The 17206-nt window shown below is 42.1% G+C and overlaps 1 protein-coding gene across 5 annotated transcripts in view; it reads left to right on the forward strand.

The window, feature by feature from the left end:
• Nucleotides 1-17206, forward strand: part of PRDM16 (PR/SET domain 16) — a 135138-nt gene that overhangs the window by 56929 nt on the left and 61003 nt on the right. For 3 of the 5 annotated variants that reach the window (XM_089656638.1, XM_089656642.1, XM_089656640.1), the window contains 3 exons: nt 3412-3565; nt 10274-11672; nt 16546-16633. In XM_089656638.1, the coding sequence (XP_089512764.1) occupies nt 3412-3565; nt 10274-11672; nt 16546-16633 (1641 nt within the window). The remainder of the gene's footprint in view (nt 1-3411; nt 3566-10273; nt 11673-16545; nt 16634-17206) is intronic. The other 2 variants (XM_089656639.1, XM_089656641.1) reach the window with 1 other exon arrangement.

Here is a 17206-nt window from a genome sequence, read left to right on the forward strand (position 1 = left end):
CTTAAATCTCCTTTCTTCCCTATTGTGATGCTCGCTTCGACCTTCAGCAAGTCATCTTTACCACGTCTAGATGCCTAAATGCATTGAGTTGCTTCCATGTGATTGACTGATTAGCAACTTGTGTTACTAAGCAATTGAACAGGTGGGCCTAATAAAGTGGCCGGTGAGTGTATATCCCAGGACAGACTAGGTAGCTCTAGCCTGTAGACAGCAGCACAGCTAGAGGCACCATTGGGTTGATTTACTAAAGGCAAATAGACTGTGCACTTTGCAAGTTCAATTTCTCCAGAGCTTAGTAAATGAGGGGAAGCTCTGCTGACTTCCATCATCCAATCATGTGCAAGCAAAAATGCTGTTTTCTTTTGCATTTTCCTTGTATGTGATTGGGTATTCTTTGCACGGTGCAGCTTCACCTCATTTACTAATCTCTGAACCAACTGCACTTGCAAAGTGCACAGCCAATTAGCCTTTAATAAATCAACCCTCATGACTATACAAACAAATGGCAACCACCACAACCTATAACTGGCCTTTGCAGCAAGGAGCACATGGAAGGGCAATGATGTCAAAAAAACAAACCAAAATTACAAGCACACTTAGCAGCCAGCCTGAAAAAAACCAAATTAACCCTGTATGACAGTTCACATTAAAACCAACCCTTTGATTTGAACGTTTGTCGCAGGCTGGCTGGTAAGTAGCCCTCTTGACTGACCTTTTTTAAATGCGGATGCTGATTGCGTTCAGCAGCGCTGGTCAGTAGCATCAGTCAACAAGACAACATATTTCTAAAGCTAAAGTTTTTTAATAGTTTTGGATTTAGTTGGGTATGGTACTAGAAATCTCTGTTTTTATTTCTGTCTCTGGGGAGTTTCAACCTCTCTATTTGTCCTGGTGATTTTTGGGAAATCAAAAATGTTCCATTTTTCACCAGGACTGGAATAGAGGAGACATCTTCCAATAGGGACACCCTAAGAGGAGATTTCCTCCACTTTGGAATTATTTCCTCTGGCTTCATGGTGGTGTCTCCAGGAAATGAAAATTGAAAGAGAAATCTCCTCAATGGGACAGCAAAAGAAAAGTCTTAACCCTTCCCTACACTAAACAAAAGAAAGAAAAATTGGCTTCAGATATACTTAAAGTGGAAGTAAAGGCAAAACCTAACTCTAAACCTACTCTCAACCACATTCTAAGCCTAATCTATCTAGCCCCATAAAGAAAAAAAATGCTCTACTTACCTGTTCTGCAGCCACTCCGATCCGCTCTCCAGTGGTGCCCTCTGTGTGCAGAAGACAGCTGACAATGGATGGGAAATGTCTGGGAAGTGGCATCACCCCAGGGGCGGACTGACCATTTGGAAACTCGGGCACTGCCCGAGGGCCCGGGGTCAGTAGGGGGCCCCATGAGATGCCCCTGGTACCTTTCTTTGAGTTTGGGCAAGGACACAGGGGCCCCATGATCCCCTTTTGCCCGGGGGCCCCATGAGTTGTCAGTCCGCCCCTGCATCACCCATAGAGTTACTATGGGGCTTCCATTTTTGGCTGCCTCTCCTACACACTCCGACACACCACTGACAGCTCAGCCTGGAACCAGAGCAGGTGAAGAACAGGTAAGTATAGTGATTTTTTTCTTTAAAGGACTCGAGAGATTAGTCTTAGAATGTGGCTGAGAGTGGGTTTAGAGTTAGTTAGGTTTTGCCTTTACTTTCACTTTAAAACTATATGGAAAACCAATTTTTTTGGGGGGTTGGGGAGTGTCAACACGGTAGATCCTCCTACTTCCTACTCTACACAAAATAAAATAAAAATACGACTTTAGGTACTCAAATATTATAGAAGGCCAAAAGGCCAATTTGACTACCTACACAACACACTTGTACCTTTTTATAGTATTTGACTGCCATATGAAGACGGTAAACTTGAAAATCTCTCATTATATTCAATACCGTTACTGTAAGACAAGTAGCCCTGTCACAATATATTGTTGGTTACAAACAAAAGCACCAGATTGTATGACATCATTTGTGACTATGGTGGCCTGGTGGTACCATTCCATATTACTGTATGTAGTCCTTTTTTTGTAAATTAAGTCATAAAAAACATTTAAACACTCTGGAAAACTAGAGAACTGTACCCGTAACTGTTATAAGTATGCCTTGAGCAGCATTCACTTCTTGGTGAACAAAACTTGAGTTGTCCTTGAACCCTACAGAAGTTCGAGTGTTGTTATGCCAGTGCTGGCAGACTGACAAATGGTAATGTGAATGTAGAACACAATGGCACAAGAAGCATTGGCATACTCATCACATAATAAAGACATTCTTTGATAAAGATATGGGATCTGCTGTTGATAATATTTTATCTGAAAATGCCCCAAAAAAATAAAAAAGATAAGAGGCAGTAGAAGGTTGGTTGATGTCTAGACCAAAAATACCCCCATAGTTTATACAGCTTGTAGATGACAACCAGAAACCAGGTTATAAAGCTGTTCTTTAATCAAACAGATAAATACACAGTTTGGATACCTATAACGGATGTAAACTGACTTACCTGTCTAAAGGTCTCTGTTCAGTAAGTCTTGTGATTTACATGATCCTGCATATCCAGGCAGCTGATACACTTATTTCCTGGTTCAGCCATGCGGTTTCCTATCTCTCAACCTCAAGGCTCCTCAATGGACCACTCTAACCTCCATCCAACAGATAGGACTTGATCAGGGGCGGACTGACCATTTAGAAACTCGGGCAATGCCCGAGGGCCCGGGGTCAGTAGGCGACCCCATGAGATGCCCCTGGTACCTTTTTCATAGGCTTTTTTGAGTTTGGACAAGGACACAGGGACCCCATGATCCCCTATTGCCCAGGGGCCCCATGAGTTGTCAGTCTGCCCCTGGACTTGATCCAAGGGATCTATAAATCTCAACTTGGATGTAGTAATTTAAGTTTCCAAGCTTTTGGTTGAGCAAAATTACAAGTCTTTTAGCAGATAAAGCAGTGAACCTATCTATACCTCAACTGTGTATTTAGCTGTTTTCCTGGAGCTCTGCTTTGAGACCCTTAAAATTTAATGATCCATGCATTCTAGATAAGATTCCATGCCTGTAACTTTAGTTTTGGGTAATCACAAGGGTGAGCTTATCCTTCATTCCAAGGGCTACCCTTTGTCACTGCTTCATTTAGCGAGCAGTCAAGTCGTTTGCCACTTATAATTGTATTATTGGAATATGATGTTGATAAAGAAGGTGTCACCAGGAGTTTTAACAGAACACTAGGGATTGACCGATCTGTGTTTATTGGAAAGCCGGTGGTTTAGTTTGTCTGTTCTTTCCCTTGCATATTTAATATGTTTAAAGATACCTTCTATGCATTCCGATTTACTTGTGATGTTGTCATTTTCATTTTGTTAATTGTTTCAGGTATTCACTGACCCCAGCAACCTCCAGCGACATATCCGTTCCCAGCACGTCGGAGCCAGGGCACACGCCTGTCCTGACTGCGGCAAAACCTTTGCCACCTCGTCAGGTCTCAAGCAGCACAAGCACATTCATAGCACTGTCAAACCTTTCATATGTAAGTCATCTTGCTCGAAACTAGATCCCTTCTCTGCTTTCCTGAGAAAACCCTTAAAAACCACAAGGCAAATTACAAGAGAAACCTATGCAACCACCCAAGTAGTGAACCACAGCAAGTCCACATTCAGGTCCCAGGGTGAACGGGGAAATACTTTTGCTGTGTGTTAGAAAGGATTTTTGTTGGCCATTCTCTAATTGGCCCTTGCTCCTTCTACTACACTGAGGCAGGCAAAAAAGAAAAGCCTGGTATTTGTTAAAGGGTCAGTCCATGCAAAAGGGGTATTTTAGTGTTTGGTGGATGCTGGAGAGTTAAATCACCCAATAGTTTCTTCTCTCCTGGGCACTCAATTGGTGAGTTCTTGGGTCTGCATACCTGTTGTGCCTATTATAAGAAGCTTCCACTCTCCCTGCTGGATTGTTTATTTATTTTATACTATGAACAATGCAATAGGAAGAGCCGAATCACATAATGGTGCACAGAAACACCCAAAACTCCCCAGTGGACAAGAACAAAGTCAGGAATTATGGTAGGGTGATCTCGCAGTTTGAGTACCCTAGACATACAAGAAGCTAGGGGCTGACTCAGCCCACCCGAAGAAATATCCATTTGGCTCGGCTGACCCTTTAAAGCCCAACTGAAGGCTCGCAACTTGGGATTACAGTGTAGCAGACATGATGAGTTGACTTTATAAATACTGTATAATAATAATAATAATTTACTAAAAGAAAATAAGCTGTTCACTTTACAAGGGAAGTTGCACTTTGCAAGGGAATTTGCCCCAGAGCTTGTAGAAACTGCATTGTAATTCCTGCCCAGCATAGGGTCATCAGACGGGTCACCAGTCATCACATAATACATCATATTAATCATTTAAATTTAGGTTTAAAGATTGAATTTGCAAATAATCAAACCACCGTGCAATTTACAAAAAATCACAACCATGTCTGTCTACTTCACAAATCATAGAATGAATATTTATCATTGCCTTTTTATGTCGAAAAATGATTTTAAAAAGCCAGAAATGAACACAATATTTTATGTTGAAACACGGAGAACACAACACACAAATGTTCCGAAGAACCTCTGAGGAAACTGTCAGCTTGTTGAATCTAAAGAGGCCCTGCTTGCTGCCCGGTCTTCACAGATGTCAGTAAATTAGCATTTACGTTACGGGATTTGGTAGTTTCCTTATTAAGTTCAGAATACTTTGGAGCAGAACAACACATTCTCTTGGATGACAAGGAAGCAGGATTGTGAGGACTAAAGCCAACTATTCTCCTATCCCTGATTACATTTGTCTTATGGGTTCCCGACATGTCTCCTATATCAGATCCCACTCTTCATTTTTTTCACTTTGCCAATTTTAAGGGATGAGATACGGCATTTTCTTTTAGCTCTACCATAGCTGACCGATCAACTAGCACCACAACTGTAAGGACTAAAGCCAACTACTCCCTTGTCCCTGATCACATTTGTCTGATTGTTTCCCAGTGTGTCTTTGCCAATTTCAGTGATGAGATCAGGTATTTCCTTTTAGCTCTACCACAGCCGACCAGTCGACTAGCACCAGAACTGTGAGGTCTAAAGCCAACTACTCTCCTGTCCTTGGTCACATTTGTTTTGTGGGTTCCCAACATATCTCCTATATCAGATCCCACTACTAATTTTTTTTTCACTTTGCCACGTTCAGTAATGCGATAAGGTATTTTCTTTTAGCTCTACCACAGCTGACTGGTTGGCTAGCTCCAGAACTGTGATGACTAAAGCCAACTAAGCTCCTGTCCTTGATCACATTTGTTTGATTGTTTCCCAGTGTGTCTCCTATATTAGATCCAACTCTTCATTTTTTTTCACTTTTCCAATTTCTGTGATGAGACAAGGTATTTCCTTTTAGCTCTACCACAGCTGACCGGTCGACTAGCACCAGAACTGTGAGGTCTAAAGCCAACTACTCTCCTGTCCTTGGTCACATTTGTTTTCTGGGTTCCCAACATATCTCCTATATCAGATCACACTACTAATTTTTTTTTCACTTTGCCACGTTCAGTAATGCGATAAGGTATTTTCTTTTAGCTCTACCACAGCTGACTGGTTGGCTAGCTCCAGAACTGTGATGACTAAAGCCAACTAAGCTCCTGTCCTTGATCACATTTTTTTGATTGTTTCACAATGTATCTCCTATATCAGATCCCACTCTTCATTTTTTTCACTTTGCCAATATCAGGGATGAGATTTTAGCTCTACCACAGCTTACCAGTTGACTAGCACCACAACTGTGAGGTCTAAAGCCAACTACGCTCCTGTCCTTGATCACATTTGTCTGATTGTTTCCCAATGTGTCTCCTATATAAGATCCCACTCTTCATTTTTTTTCACTTTTCCAATTTCTGTGATGAGACAAGGTATTTCCTTTTAGCTCTATCACAGCTGACCGGTCGACTAGCACCAGAACTGTGAGGTCTAAAGCCAACTACTCTCCTGTCCTTGATCACAATTGTTTTGTGGGTTCCCAACATATCTCCTATATCAGATCCCACTACTAATTTTTTTTTCACTTTGCCCCTTTCAGTAATGCGATAAGGTATTTTCTTTTAGCTCTACCACAGCTGCTGGTTGGCTAGCTCCAGAACTGTGATGACTAAAGCCAACTAAGCTCCTGTCCTTGATCACATTTGTCTGATTGTTTCCCAATGTGTCTCCTATATCAGATCCCACTCTTCATTTTTTTCACTTTGCCAATTTCAGAGATGAGATTTTAGCTCTACCACAGCTTACCAGTTGACTAGCACCACAACTGTGAGGTCTAAAGCCAACTACTCTCCTGTCCTTGATCACAATTGTTTTGTGGGTTCCCAACATATCTCCTATATCAGATCCCACTACTAATTTTTCGCACTTTGCCCCTTTCAGTAATGCGATAAGGTATTTTCTTTTAGCTCTACCACAGCTGACTGGTTGGCTAGCTCCAGAACTGTGAGGTCTAAAGCCAACTAAGCTCCTGTCCTTGTTCACATTTGTCTGATTGTTTCCCAACGTGTCTCCTATATTAGATCCCACTCTTCATTTTTTCACTTTGCCAATTTCAGTGATGAAATAAGGTATTTTCTTTTAGCTCTACCACAGCCTACTGGTTGGCTAGCTCCAGAACTGTGAGGTCTAAAGCCAACTACGCTCCTGTCCTTGATCACATTTGTCTGATTGTTTCCCAACGTGTCTCCTATATTAGATCCAGCTCTTCATTTTTTCACTTTGCCAATTTCAGGGATGCAATAAGGCAGTAAGGTATTTTCTTTTAGCTCTACCACAACTGACCGGTCGGCTAGCTTCAGAAACTGCAAGTGAGCCAGGTGTGAGCAATGAAGCCCATTTAACTGCTTCCTTTTCACCCCAGTGTTCCCTACTAACCACTGAGAACCCTATGACATTTCCTTCCCAGTAAAAATAAACAGAGAATAATGTAGTCATCATTTTCTACAAGCAAAGTCATCTTTGGGACACGGTACATTGGCAGCTTAGAGCTTCATAGCGTGTTAATCCACCATTTCTAACTGCAGATCCTGGGCAGTGAACCAAGGCTCTTCATGCATTTTAGACATAGTGCGGTGTCTTAGCTAATAAATTACCCAGCATGGGTCTTCATGTTATGTCCAGCATCACACATTTGGGATGTCTGCATGTCAAGGAACTAGGTTATATATTTTTGCACAGTTTAAACAAGTGTGGAGGGTCACAAGAGAGAGAAAACCTGAATAAAAGTCTATAATTTTACTAATGGCTTTCTTTATGCTTTTTATGAATTGTGCAATAGAAGACAACATTTCAGATTGAGATTAATAATTTACTTGTCAGGTTATAATGAACACCAGTTTTGCGGAAAAAAAAAAAAAGTATATATCTTAATTTAATTCCATTTAGGAATAGCATGATATGTGATTGCTGTTTATATAAACTGATATTAAAAAGAGTAAAAGTTAAATCTCTATTTCTCTATGAAATGGACCTCACACACAAGATGACGATATGTTGACATTCATTCATGATCTGAACAGTCATTGAATATATTTTTATTTAAAACAGAAGCAGATTAATTTATACCGGACGGTCATAACATCATTGATATAATTGATAATGGTAAATTATAGCTAAATTAAAAAAAACGGCTCAAGGTTGATCATTTAGGTCAGTGGTCACCAAACTGCAGCTCTTTGCTTGCCTTTATCTGGCCCTTGGACACTATTCCTTCATTCCAATGAAACAAGGCACCATTCCTACCACTGGCACCAACATTGAGCCACCATTCATTACACTGATACCAACAGTGGGGCACTAATCCTCCCACTGACACAAAAGATGGGGACTATTCCTCCCACTGACACCAATGATGTGGCACAAATCCTCCCATTGAGACAAAAGATGGGGACTATTCCTTCCACTGACACCAATGATGTGGCACTAGTCCTCCCACTGATACAAAAGATGGGGACTATTCCTCTCACTGACACCAATGATGGGGCACTATTCCTCCCACTGATACCAATGATGGGGCACTATTCCTCCCACTGATACCAATGATGGGGCACTATTCCTCCCACTGACACCAATGATGGGGCACTATTCCTCCCACTGACACCAAGGATGGGGCACTATTCCTCACACTGATACCAATGATGGGACACTATTCCTCCCACTGACACCAATAATGGGGCACTATGCCTCCTACTGACACAAAAGATGGGGACTATTCCTCTCACTGACACCAATAATGGGGCACTATTCCTCCCACTGATACCAATGATGGGGCACTATTCCTCCCAGTGACACAAAAGATGGGGACTATTCCTCTCACTGACACCAATGATGTGGCACTATTCCTCTCACTGACACCAATGATGGGGCACTATTCCTCCCACTGACAACATAGATGGGGCACTATTCCTCTCACTGACACCAATAATGGGGCACTATTCCTCCTACTGACACAAAAGATGGGGACTATTCCTCTCACTGACACCAATAATGGGGCACTATTCCTCCCACTGATACCAATGATGGGGCACTATTCCTCCCACTGACACAAAAGATGGGGACTATTCCTCCCACTGACACCAATGATGTGGCACTATTCCTCTCACTGACACCAACGATGGGGCACTATTCCTCCCACTGATACCAATGATGGGGCACTATTCCTCCCACTGACAACATAGATGGGGCACTATTCCTCCCACTGACACCAAAAATGGGGATTATGCCTTCCACTGACTCCAATGATGAGGCACTATTCCTCCCACCACTGACACCAATGATGGGTCACTATTCTGTCCACTGACACCAACAATGGGTTTCTCTACCTACTGACCACAGGCACTTTGTATTTTTAAAATTTCTTCCACTGACCACCCAGTCATTGTTTATTCCCACTAATATTAGGGCATTTTCTACACCCAATTGCCACAATCCATGCCCCTGTAAAGTCTTAAGGGCAGTAAACTGATCCTTTGTTTAGAAAGTTTGAAGACCCCAGGTCTAAGATGTATGATAAGGTCCCAAATGACCATACTGTATTGCTTCCAATCAGTGTCCACCCCTTCTGAAATCAGTGGGATTGGGCAACAACTACCTGATGTCCATGGGTGCCTTAAAATAACATTAGTTCCCTAGATGAATGTTCAGACTTCTAACTTTTTGAATTGAATGAATACATATCAGCAGCAACTTCTATCTTGCATGCATGTAGGGTTACATAGCTTCACACTAGGGGGCCCAGAGAGAGATATCAATAAGTTCTCATATTTAAAAAAATCCCAAATTGTAGAATATTTTATATTTTTGTTAAACCGAGAAGCCATTCCCATATTTTCATGTATTTCAAAAATTCACTTGTAGACTCTTTATATCACAATGTCCACTTAAAATAGTTTTCCAGTTTGTCTAGAAGTTAAAACACCTTACCAGGGAGGTATTGATGTCAAGAAGAGGTTTCTATTCCTCAGATGTCTGTTGGGATGTACCCCATTTGCCATATAACTTGGCCAATACAACTTATCTTTATTGTCTTCTCTACAGAAGCTTGGGAATGGGATGGGCTCCTAGCTTTAGGCTCTAAAGGGTATGCATATCCAATTTTTTTTAGTCTTGGACAGGGGCGGACTGACAACTCTTAGGGCCCCCGGGCAATAGGGGATCATGGGGACCCTGTGTCCTTGCCCACACTCAAAGCACATCAAGAAAAGCCTATAAAAGGTACCAGGGGCATTTCAAGGGGCCCTCTACTGACCCTGGTCCCTCGAATGGTCAGTCCACCCCTGGTCTTGGATAGAGTAGTTGTATGTGCCTCCTTTAAAAGATTTTCCATCCCTGGATTAGGCAATTCCCCCCCTTCCCTCCTCATGTCATGGAGATAACTTCAGAATTTTAGATTTGCTATCACATTCTGTCTCGGTGACAGTGGTTACTAGGACACGTAATAAAAGACGAGTCTGCAATACAGAAAACAACGCTCAAACCCTTCCCTACTCTATCCGAATTGTTTTTAAAAAATGTTTTGGCTATACATACACTTTAATTCCCTATGCAGCAAATTTCTGTGAAAGTAACTGGCCTCTTTGAAGGGCATTAAACCAATGTAAACATCTGTATGACCTTTCTCAGCATATTTATGTTTATTTGATCATTTTTTTGTCTTGGTTTCTGTTGGTGTTCCAGGTGAGGTCTGCCACAAATCGTACACACAGTTCTCCAACCTGTGTCGCCATAAACGAATGCATGCTGACTGCCGTACGCAGATTAAATGCAAGGACTGTGGACAGATGTTTAGCACTACCTCCTCCCTGAACAAGCACCGACGCTTTTGTGAAGGCAAAAACCATTACAACCCCAGTGGAATATTTGCCCCTGGTCTGCCCCTGACACCAAGCTCTTTGATGGACAAGTCCAAACCTTCACCGAACATTAATCATGCTAGCCTTGCTTTCAGTGACTACTTTCCTTCTAGGGCACATCCAGGTGGTTTGCCGTTTTCACCTGCTCCTCATCCTTTTCCAGCATTGGGCCCTGGATTCCCAGGAATCTTTCCTCCATCGCTGTACCCCCGACCACCTTTATTACCCCCTTCTCCACTACTCAAAAGCCCTTTGAACCATACTCGGGAAGCCAAGCTTCCTAGCCCAATGGGAAATCCTCAACTTGCGCTTATGGCCTCTCTAAACAGCAGCAACCAGCAGCTTTCTTTGGAGGAAAAGTTTGAGAACAGTATGGAAACATACATGGAAAAACATAAATCTAGGAGTAGTGACCTGTCAGATGGAAGTGACTTTGAAGATGTCAACACCACCTCGGGGACAGATTTAGATACCACCACTGGTACCGGTTCTGATTTAGATAGTGATGTTGACAGTGAAAGAGACAAAAACAAGGACAAAAACAAATCTGTAGAAAGCAAGCAAGACATTGTCAGTAGTTCTGTCTCCAGTAGTTCTAATAATGTTGGTGAAAGGTCATTTTTCTATTCTCAACATTCCTTTTTCCCTCCACCAGAAGAGCAGCTGCTTCCATCAATGGGGGCAGCCAATGACTCTATTAAAGCTATTGCCTCTATAGCAGAGAAATACTTTGGACCTGGATTTATGGGCATGCAAGAAAAGAAAATGGGTGCACTCCCCTATCATTCCATGTTTCCTTTTCAGTTTTTACCCAACTTTCCCCATTCTTTATATCCAACCTTTACAGATCGGACAGTAAATCACAACTTGGTTATGAAGGCCGAACCAAAGTCTCCTAGGGACCTTCAGAAAGTTGTCAGCACGAGCTCCGAGTCACCGTTTGATCTCACCACCAAACCAAAAGAGATTAAGTCAGCCTTAATGCCGCCTAAAGTTTCGGTACCCCAGGCTTCGGGAGAGGAGCAGCCCTTGGACCTCAGCATTGGTAGCAGAAGTAGAGCCAGTCAAAATGGAGCTAGGGAATCTAGGAAAAACCATATCTATGGTGAAAGGAAAGTGGTGTCCAATGACATGCTTTCAAAAATTCCTCTGCCTCCTCTTCCTCAACAGCCACCTCTTCACTACGCAAAACCTTCTCCATTCTTCATGGACCCCATTTACAGGTAATAACATACCTTGAGCTAACCAAAAAAGAGTGCCATCCCAATTTTTGGGGGGCCTGAATGCAGTTCTGACCATTACAACCCTTTCTTCCTGGGCCACTAGCTTTCTTATATATGGGTAATCTAATTTACTTGTTTTGATGCAAATGTAAAGTATTTCAGCTTTGATTGTTGTGATATATTTTGCTGTAAGTGCCTTGTTTGTAAAACTAGAGAAAAGAGGGGGAAATGTCTATTGTAGCAAAAAATTACTGACAGCTTATGGTTTTTTTTAATACTGAAAAAGTAAGAGCTGTAATGTTATTGGCATAGGAAAAATCTCTACCTCTATGCTCTGCAACCTTGATCATTTAGCTTTGAGACTATGTTGAGTGCTTGAAGATTGGAATGTGTGTATTACTCATCATTGATCATTGCTTAGAAGTGATATTCTCAAATGGCTTATCTTTCTATGCTCATTAATATCCTTTATTATAAAAGAACTGTCAGAACAATTGATGAATATTTGGGGACGACTTGTAAAATAAGTTCAGCAAGGTTTCCTGATCTGTGGGATGTACTCCAATCTAGAGATGTTCACTTGCAAAGTTAAAGTCCCACCACGCTTCTCCTCTTAGCAAACTACTCTGCAACTGCTCAGGATTATGTTGTGACCCCATAGTTGTCTATGAGTACAGGGGCGGACTGACCATTTGGAAACTCAAGGCACTGCCCGAGGGCCCGGGGTCAGTAGGGGGCCCCGTGAGATGCCCCTGTTACCTTTTTCATAGGCTTTTTTGAGTTTGGGCAAGGACACAGGGGCCCCATGATCCCCTATTGCCCGGGGGCCCCATGAGTTGTCAGTCTGCCCCTGTATGAGTATATCCCCAACAAATGCATGGTTGCAAAGAGACACACAGATGGCTCAAATTTTGTGATCCTGGGGTTCTCCTTTGAAGTTGAACCTTTGCTTTGCCTACTTACGGAAAAGCAATGGCTCACTTTAACATAGCCTCCCCCATCCTCACCTACCTGCCTTCCTTTCACTCCCCTGCAGCTCTGGTCAGCTACTAGGAGTGAAAGGAAGTGCTTTGTAAGTTGTAGAGTTATTAGACCCCAGGTTGTCACAATGGAGTGAGTCACATGCTCATCGAAATGAGGAAGTACTAGGGAGTAGAACAAAAGGTAAGCTTTGTAACCTATTCCTATCCTCTGTGTGGGCTGTGGTGTGTTTTGTCCCCTATTGTTTTTTTTATATCTTTTTAGTGGCTCTCATAGTTGACTTTCCAGTTCCACCTACCTCTAGAGCAGCCTTTCTCAACCGTTTGAACACAGAGGAACCCTTGAAATAACTTTCTGGTCTCAGAGAAGACCTGTAAATAATTACTATATCTACAACTCATGATACATTAGTGTGATGGTCAGTGGGAAGAATGCTCCTTACATTTGTGTTCATTGAGAAGAATTACCCCCTTACAGATAGCTAAAAAGACCAATTGTGTCAGTGGGAACTTATCTGAGAGGCAGAAATTGCTCATTGCTTAAGGAACCCCTGGAGGAACCCTGGTTGAGAAACCCTGCTCTAGAATCACTTCACTTTTCCTAGTAGTTTTCTTATGTTCTTTATATTATGGCAAATTCGGTAAGAAGATCATTCCGCCAAGGTGAGTAACCACTGAGCTGGGAACTCTAACTGGAAGATTGCTGCTGGAGAAATATGAAAAGCATTTAAAAGATTTGCCCAACAGATTCCACTTATAGAAAAGCTCTATATAGGCCAACACTTGGTGGACACCAGACCATTTCACTTACTGTATTTGAGCTTGTTGAATTGTTGTCCCGTTTCTCACACACCCATTATTGCTATAGAAGCCTCCACTCTTCTGGGAAGGTGTTCTATAAGATTTTGGAGTGTGTCTGGGGGAATTTGTACCATTTAGCCAAAGGAGCATTTGTGAGGTCAGGTACTGATGTTGGATAAGAAGACCTGGCTCACAGCAGTGCATCCTAAAGGTGTTCAGTAGGGTTGTGGGCAGGAGGTGCTTTCTCCAGACCACTTGTGTTCCTCCACCACCAAACTCCTCAACTATGTTTCTATGAAGCCGGCTTCCTGCACAGGGGTAGAGCGATCTTGGAAAAGAAAAGGACTCTCCCCAAACTGTGGTCACAAGGTTGGTAGGACTCAATGGTCTAAAATGTCTTTGTATGCTGTAGCATTAACATCTTCACTGGAAAAACCTGAGCTTAATAATTTGGAGAGGTTTCCACAGTTTTGGCCACATAGTATATTGAGTGGACTGGCTTTTTAAAGGCACTGCTTAAATCCACTAAAACAGCATTTAAATTATGCAAATCATGGGGCAATCTCAGTCGTGGATTTTTGGCTTAACTCCACCTGTGACCATTATTGTTTCTATGTCTGTACACTCTCTACCTGCTATATAGAGCCTGGTGTTGTGTTGAAGGGAAAACTGAACTTCATATCGAGGGAAGTCCTAGTTATTTCTCTGTCTTGGACGAGCTGAGGCTCCAGAGAGAAGACACAGGATGCTAACTCATAAAATTACAGGAAATGTCCTCATCCGAATGACATAGATCATGTATCAATTAGGCTGACCTTCCATTCATCACAACAGTCAGCCTGCTTCAAAATGATGAGGCCCTGCATTAATCATCTTGAAGAGTATCCCTTTATTTACTTAGCAAAATAAATGTTTTCAAGGGAAATTTCCAGCACGAAAACCATTTAATAATGAAACAGTTGTGTTTTAACTGGAATAAAGTGTATGTAAACCCAAAATCTATTTTTCAGTATGGCATCATGATTCGCTGTATACAGTCTTATTAAGCAAAGCATTTTTTTGTGACTCTATCTCATGAAAGGTTAGTGATCCTGCCAGTAACAACACTTCCTGTTGCAGGCTGACAACACTAAGCCATTGCCTCCCAATTAGCAGCAGTGTATTCGGATAGCTCTCGGAGCCTCTTTAGTTGGACAATGGGCTGCCAGTCTGATAGCCCTGACAGGCAGCTCAACAGCCAACTTCAAATAGGTAGGGCAGTGTAGGTCCCCTTTACAGGTTCCTTCTCCCTGTGGAAAAAGACTGGGAACTCCTATAAAGGCCAAGGAAGGGGGAGGGTGAGATGGACCCTGGGACAAGCGAGCAGGAAGATGATCAGGATACTGTGCTCCTGCCGCTGGGGGAGAGCAGGGCATCATGGGAGATCCCCTTTCAGGATCCTTGAGGAGATAAGGCAGCACTACTCTACTGTGGAGCTGCTGGTGAGATTGTTGGGTCTTGGTCTGTCGCTTGACCTCCTCATCATGGGAGGAAGCTATGGCAGATAACAGCTGCAAATCATTTCAAAAACAAGATTAATGCAATTCGTAGGGGCATCTCCACTGCACAGATATCCATCCCACTTAGCATACCTTACACTAAACCTCCCTCAACACATTCCTCTTTTGACCTTGCTACTACTGAAGAGGTCATTAAAGTTTTCTCAGAAGCTCGTCTCACCACCTGCCCCCTGGATCCAGATTTTAGGCCATTCACTCTAATTGATCTGAGGAGCAAACTTCTTCAAAAACGGGCAGGTATCAACTACCTCCCATCCATATCAAGTACTGTTTTGGGGTCTTGGACCTGACTTTGTTATGCTGCCTCCTAAATTGAAACAGTAGAGAAGTTAACCCGCTCTTTGGGTCTCCGTGTGAATTTGTCTGCAACCACAGTCTAGCTAATACTAGAGGTTATTACCTGTGTAAATCTGGCTGTCGAGCTCAAGGAGGAATGAGGTCTAGCATGTGGATACCACTGGAGTGAGGGGGTTGAGCAAGCACAGTCAGGAGGGTAGAGGGGTCTGGTCTCTGACAACCATCCTTACATAGGAGAGTCCAATATTATTATTGAAATATATTTTGAAATATATTGAATATGGCCAAAATTGTAGCATTTCAAGCATATGGCAATATATTTGGGAAGAATATTTTTTAAATATATTTCAAATATATTTTTCTTCCATGTAGGTAGATTGATGTTATATTAGTAACACTAATTTCCAATGAATAATGGACTAGCTGTACTTTGGTGAGTTGATTTCTTTATTTCAAGTCAAGAGGACAGGCCAAATAATTGTGGTACTGGGCCAAAGCATCATTGGACCTTGTGGTTACTCAAATTGGAGCAGAATATAGGAGGATGAAGCCAAAAAAATATATCTAAAGCCAAAACTTTTTTTTTTAAGTTTTGGATAGGGTGTATAAAGGTTTAGAACCTCTGTCAGGTTTGAATTGCTGGGGAGAGCCACCATTTTTTATTTGTCCTGGTGACCATTTGGACAGAGTAATGGTCAAGCAAAAATGTTATGGCTGTCATTGGAACTGGGATAGAGGGGACATCTTCCTGGGTGGGGGGACCAGTTCTGGTGACAGCTGTTTATGGGGAAGGGAGGTTCCTATGCCTCTGCAGATACTTCCTCTCAGTTAATGTTGTATATCCTAGACACTAAAAAACTAAAAAAAAAAGATTTTTCTTTAGATGCACTACAGTTTCCTAATGATTTAAGAGATCAAAATGTAGCAAAATATTAAACTGGTATGGCAGAGTCCACTTCCCATAAAATGCGTAAGCCACAATTTTGGGCTTCTACATTTTATTGTGGAATACTGTTGGGGGTGGGGGTGACAGATCTCCAGCTTGGAGTTGAAGATTACATGCATGGTACATTCCTGTTGGGATCTTTGCAATTACAGATATGTGTGGACACAGGTGACTTGGTGGGCTGCATTTGTGTTATAGTTTTATTTCCAGGTTCATGTCAAGCCATTGTTGGTATTTTGATGATGTTTTCATCTTCTTTGGGGTACGTAACCCTCTGTGTTGTTGTCCAGCAGGGTGGAAAAGCGGAAGGTGACAGACCCTGTGGGGACGATAAAGGACAAGTACTTACGGCCATCCCCTCTCCTCTTTCACCCCCAGGTAAACAGATCTGGAATTTGGTTACAACTAGTGCTTTCACCGTAGACATACTGGCCATTGAAAGGGCCTACACTCAAATAATAACATAAAGCTATGTTGACTGTGTTATCTTCCTTGTCAATAAATAAAACATAATAGTCCTGGTTATATGACCAAAACCATAGGCATGTGGTCGCATGTTCTTGAAGAGAAAGAGCGGAATTTCGATTGACCAATCCTCCCTCTCTACAGAGAGATTGGTACTCAATGCTTAGACTTTTGGTCATGTTTTCAGCACTCTGTCTGAAGACACGTAGTGACTTTTTCTTTGTAACGTCTGAAAAATTTGCATCACTTACAGCCATTCCACCAGTATACAACATTTATGGTCCCTTGTACAACACACCAGCACCGGCTGTTCCTAGAAGTCTACAGTTCAATGGATGTTCAGGCAAGAGTCCCAATCAACTCAACAAAATTACTTTTCAGGACATGAGACCCCCATCTTGCCTACACTCTAACATAACCCTAAAACTATGTTAACGGTTTTATTTTACAGTAACTAAATAAAATGTAAAAGCCCTGGTCATGTGA

This window comes from Staurois parvus, unplaced genomic scaffold (assembly GCF_062004578.1).
Source record: "Staurois parvus isolate SC_StPar_1 unplaced genomic scaffold, SC_StPar_1.0 ptg000924l, whole genome shotgun sequence".
Lineage (NCBI taxonomy): Eukaryota > Metazoa > Chordata > Amphibia > Anura > Ranidae > Staurois > Staurois parvus.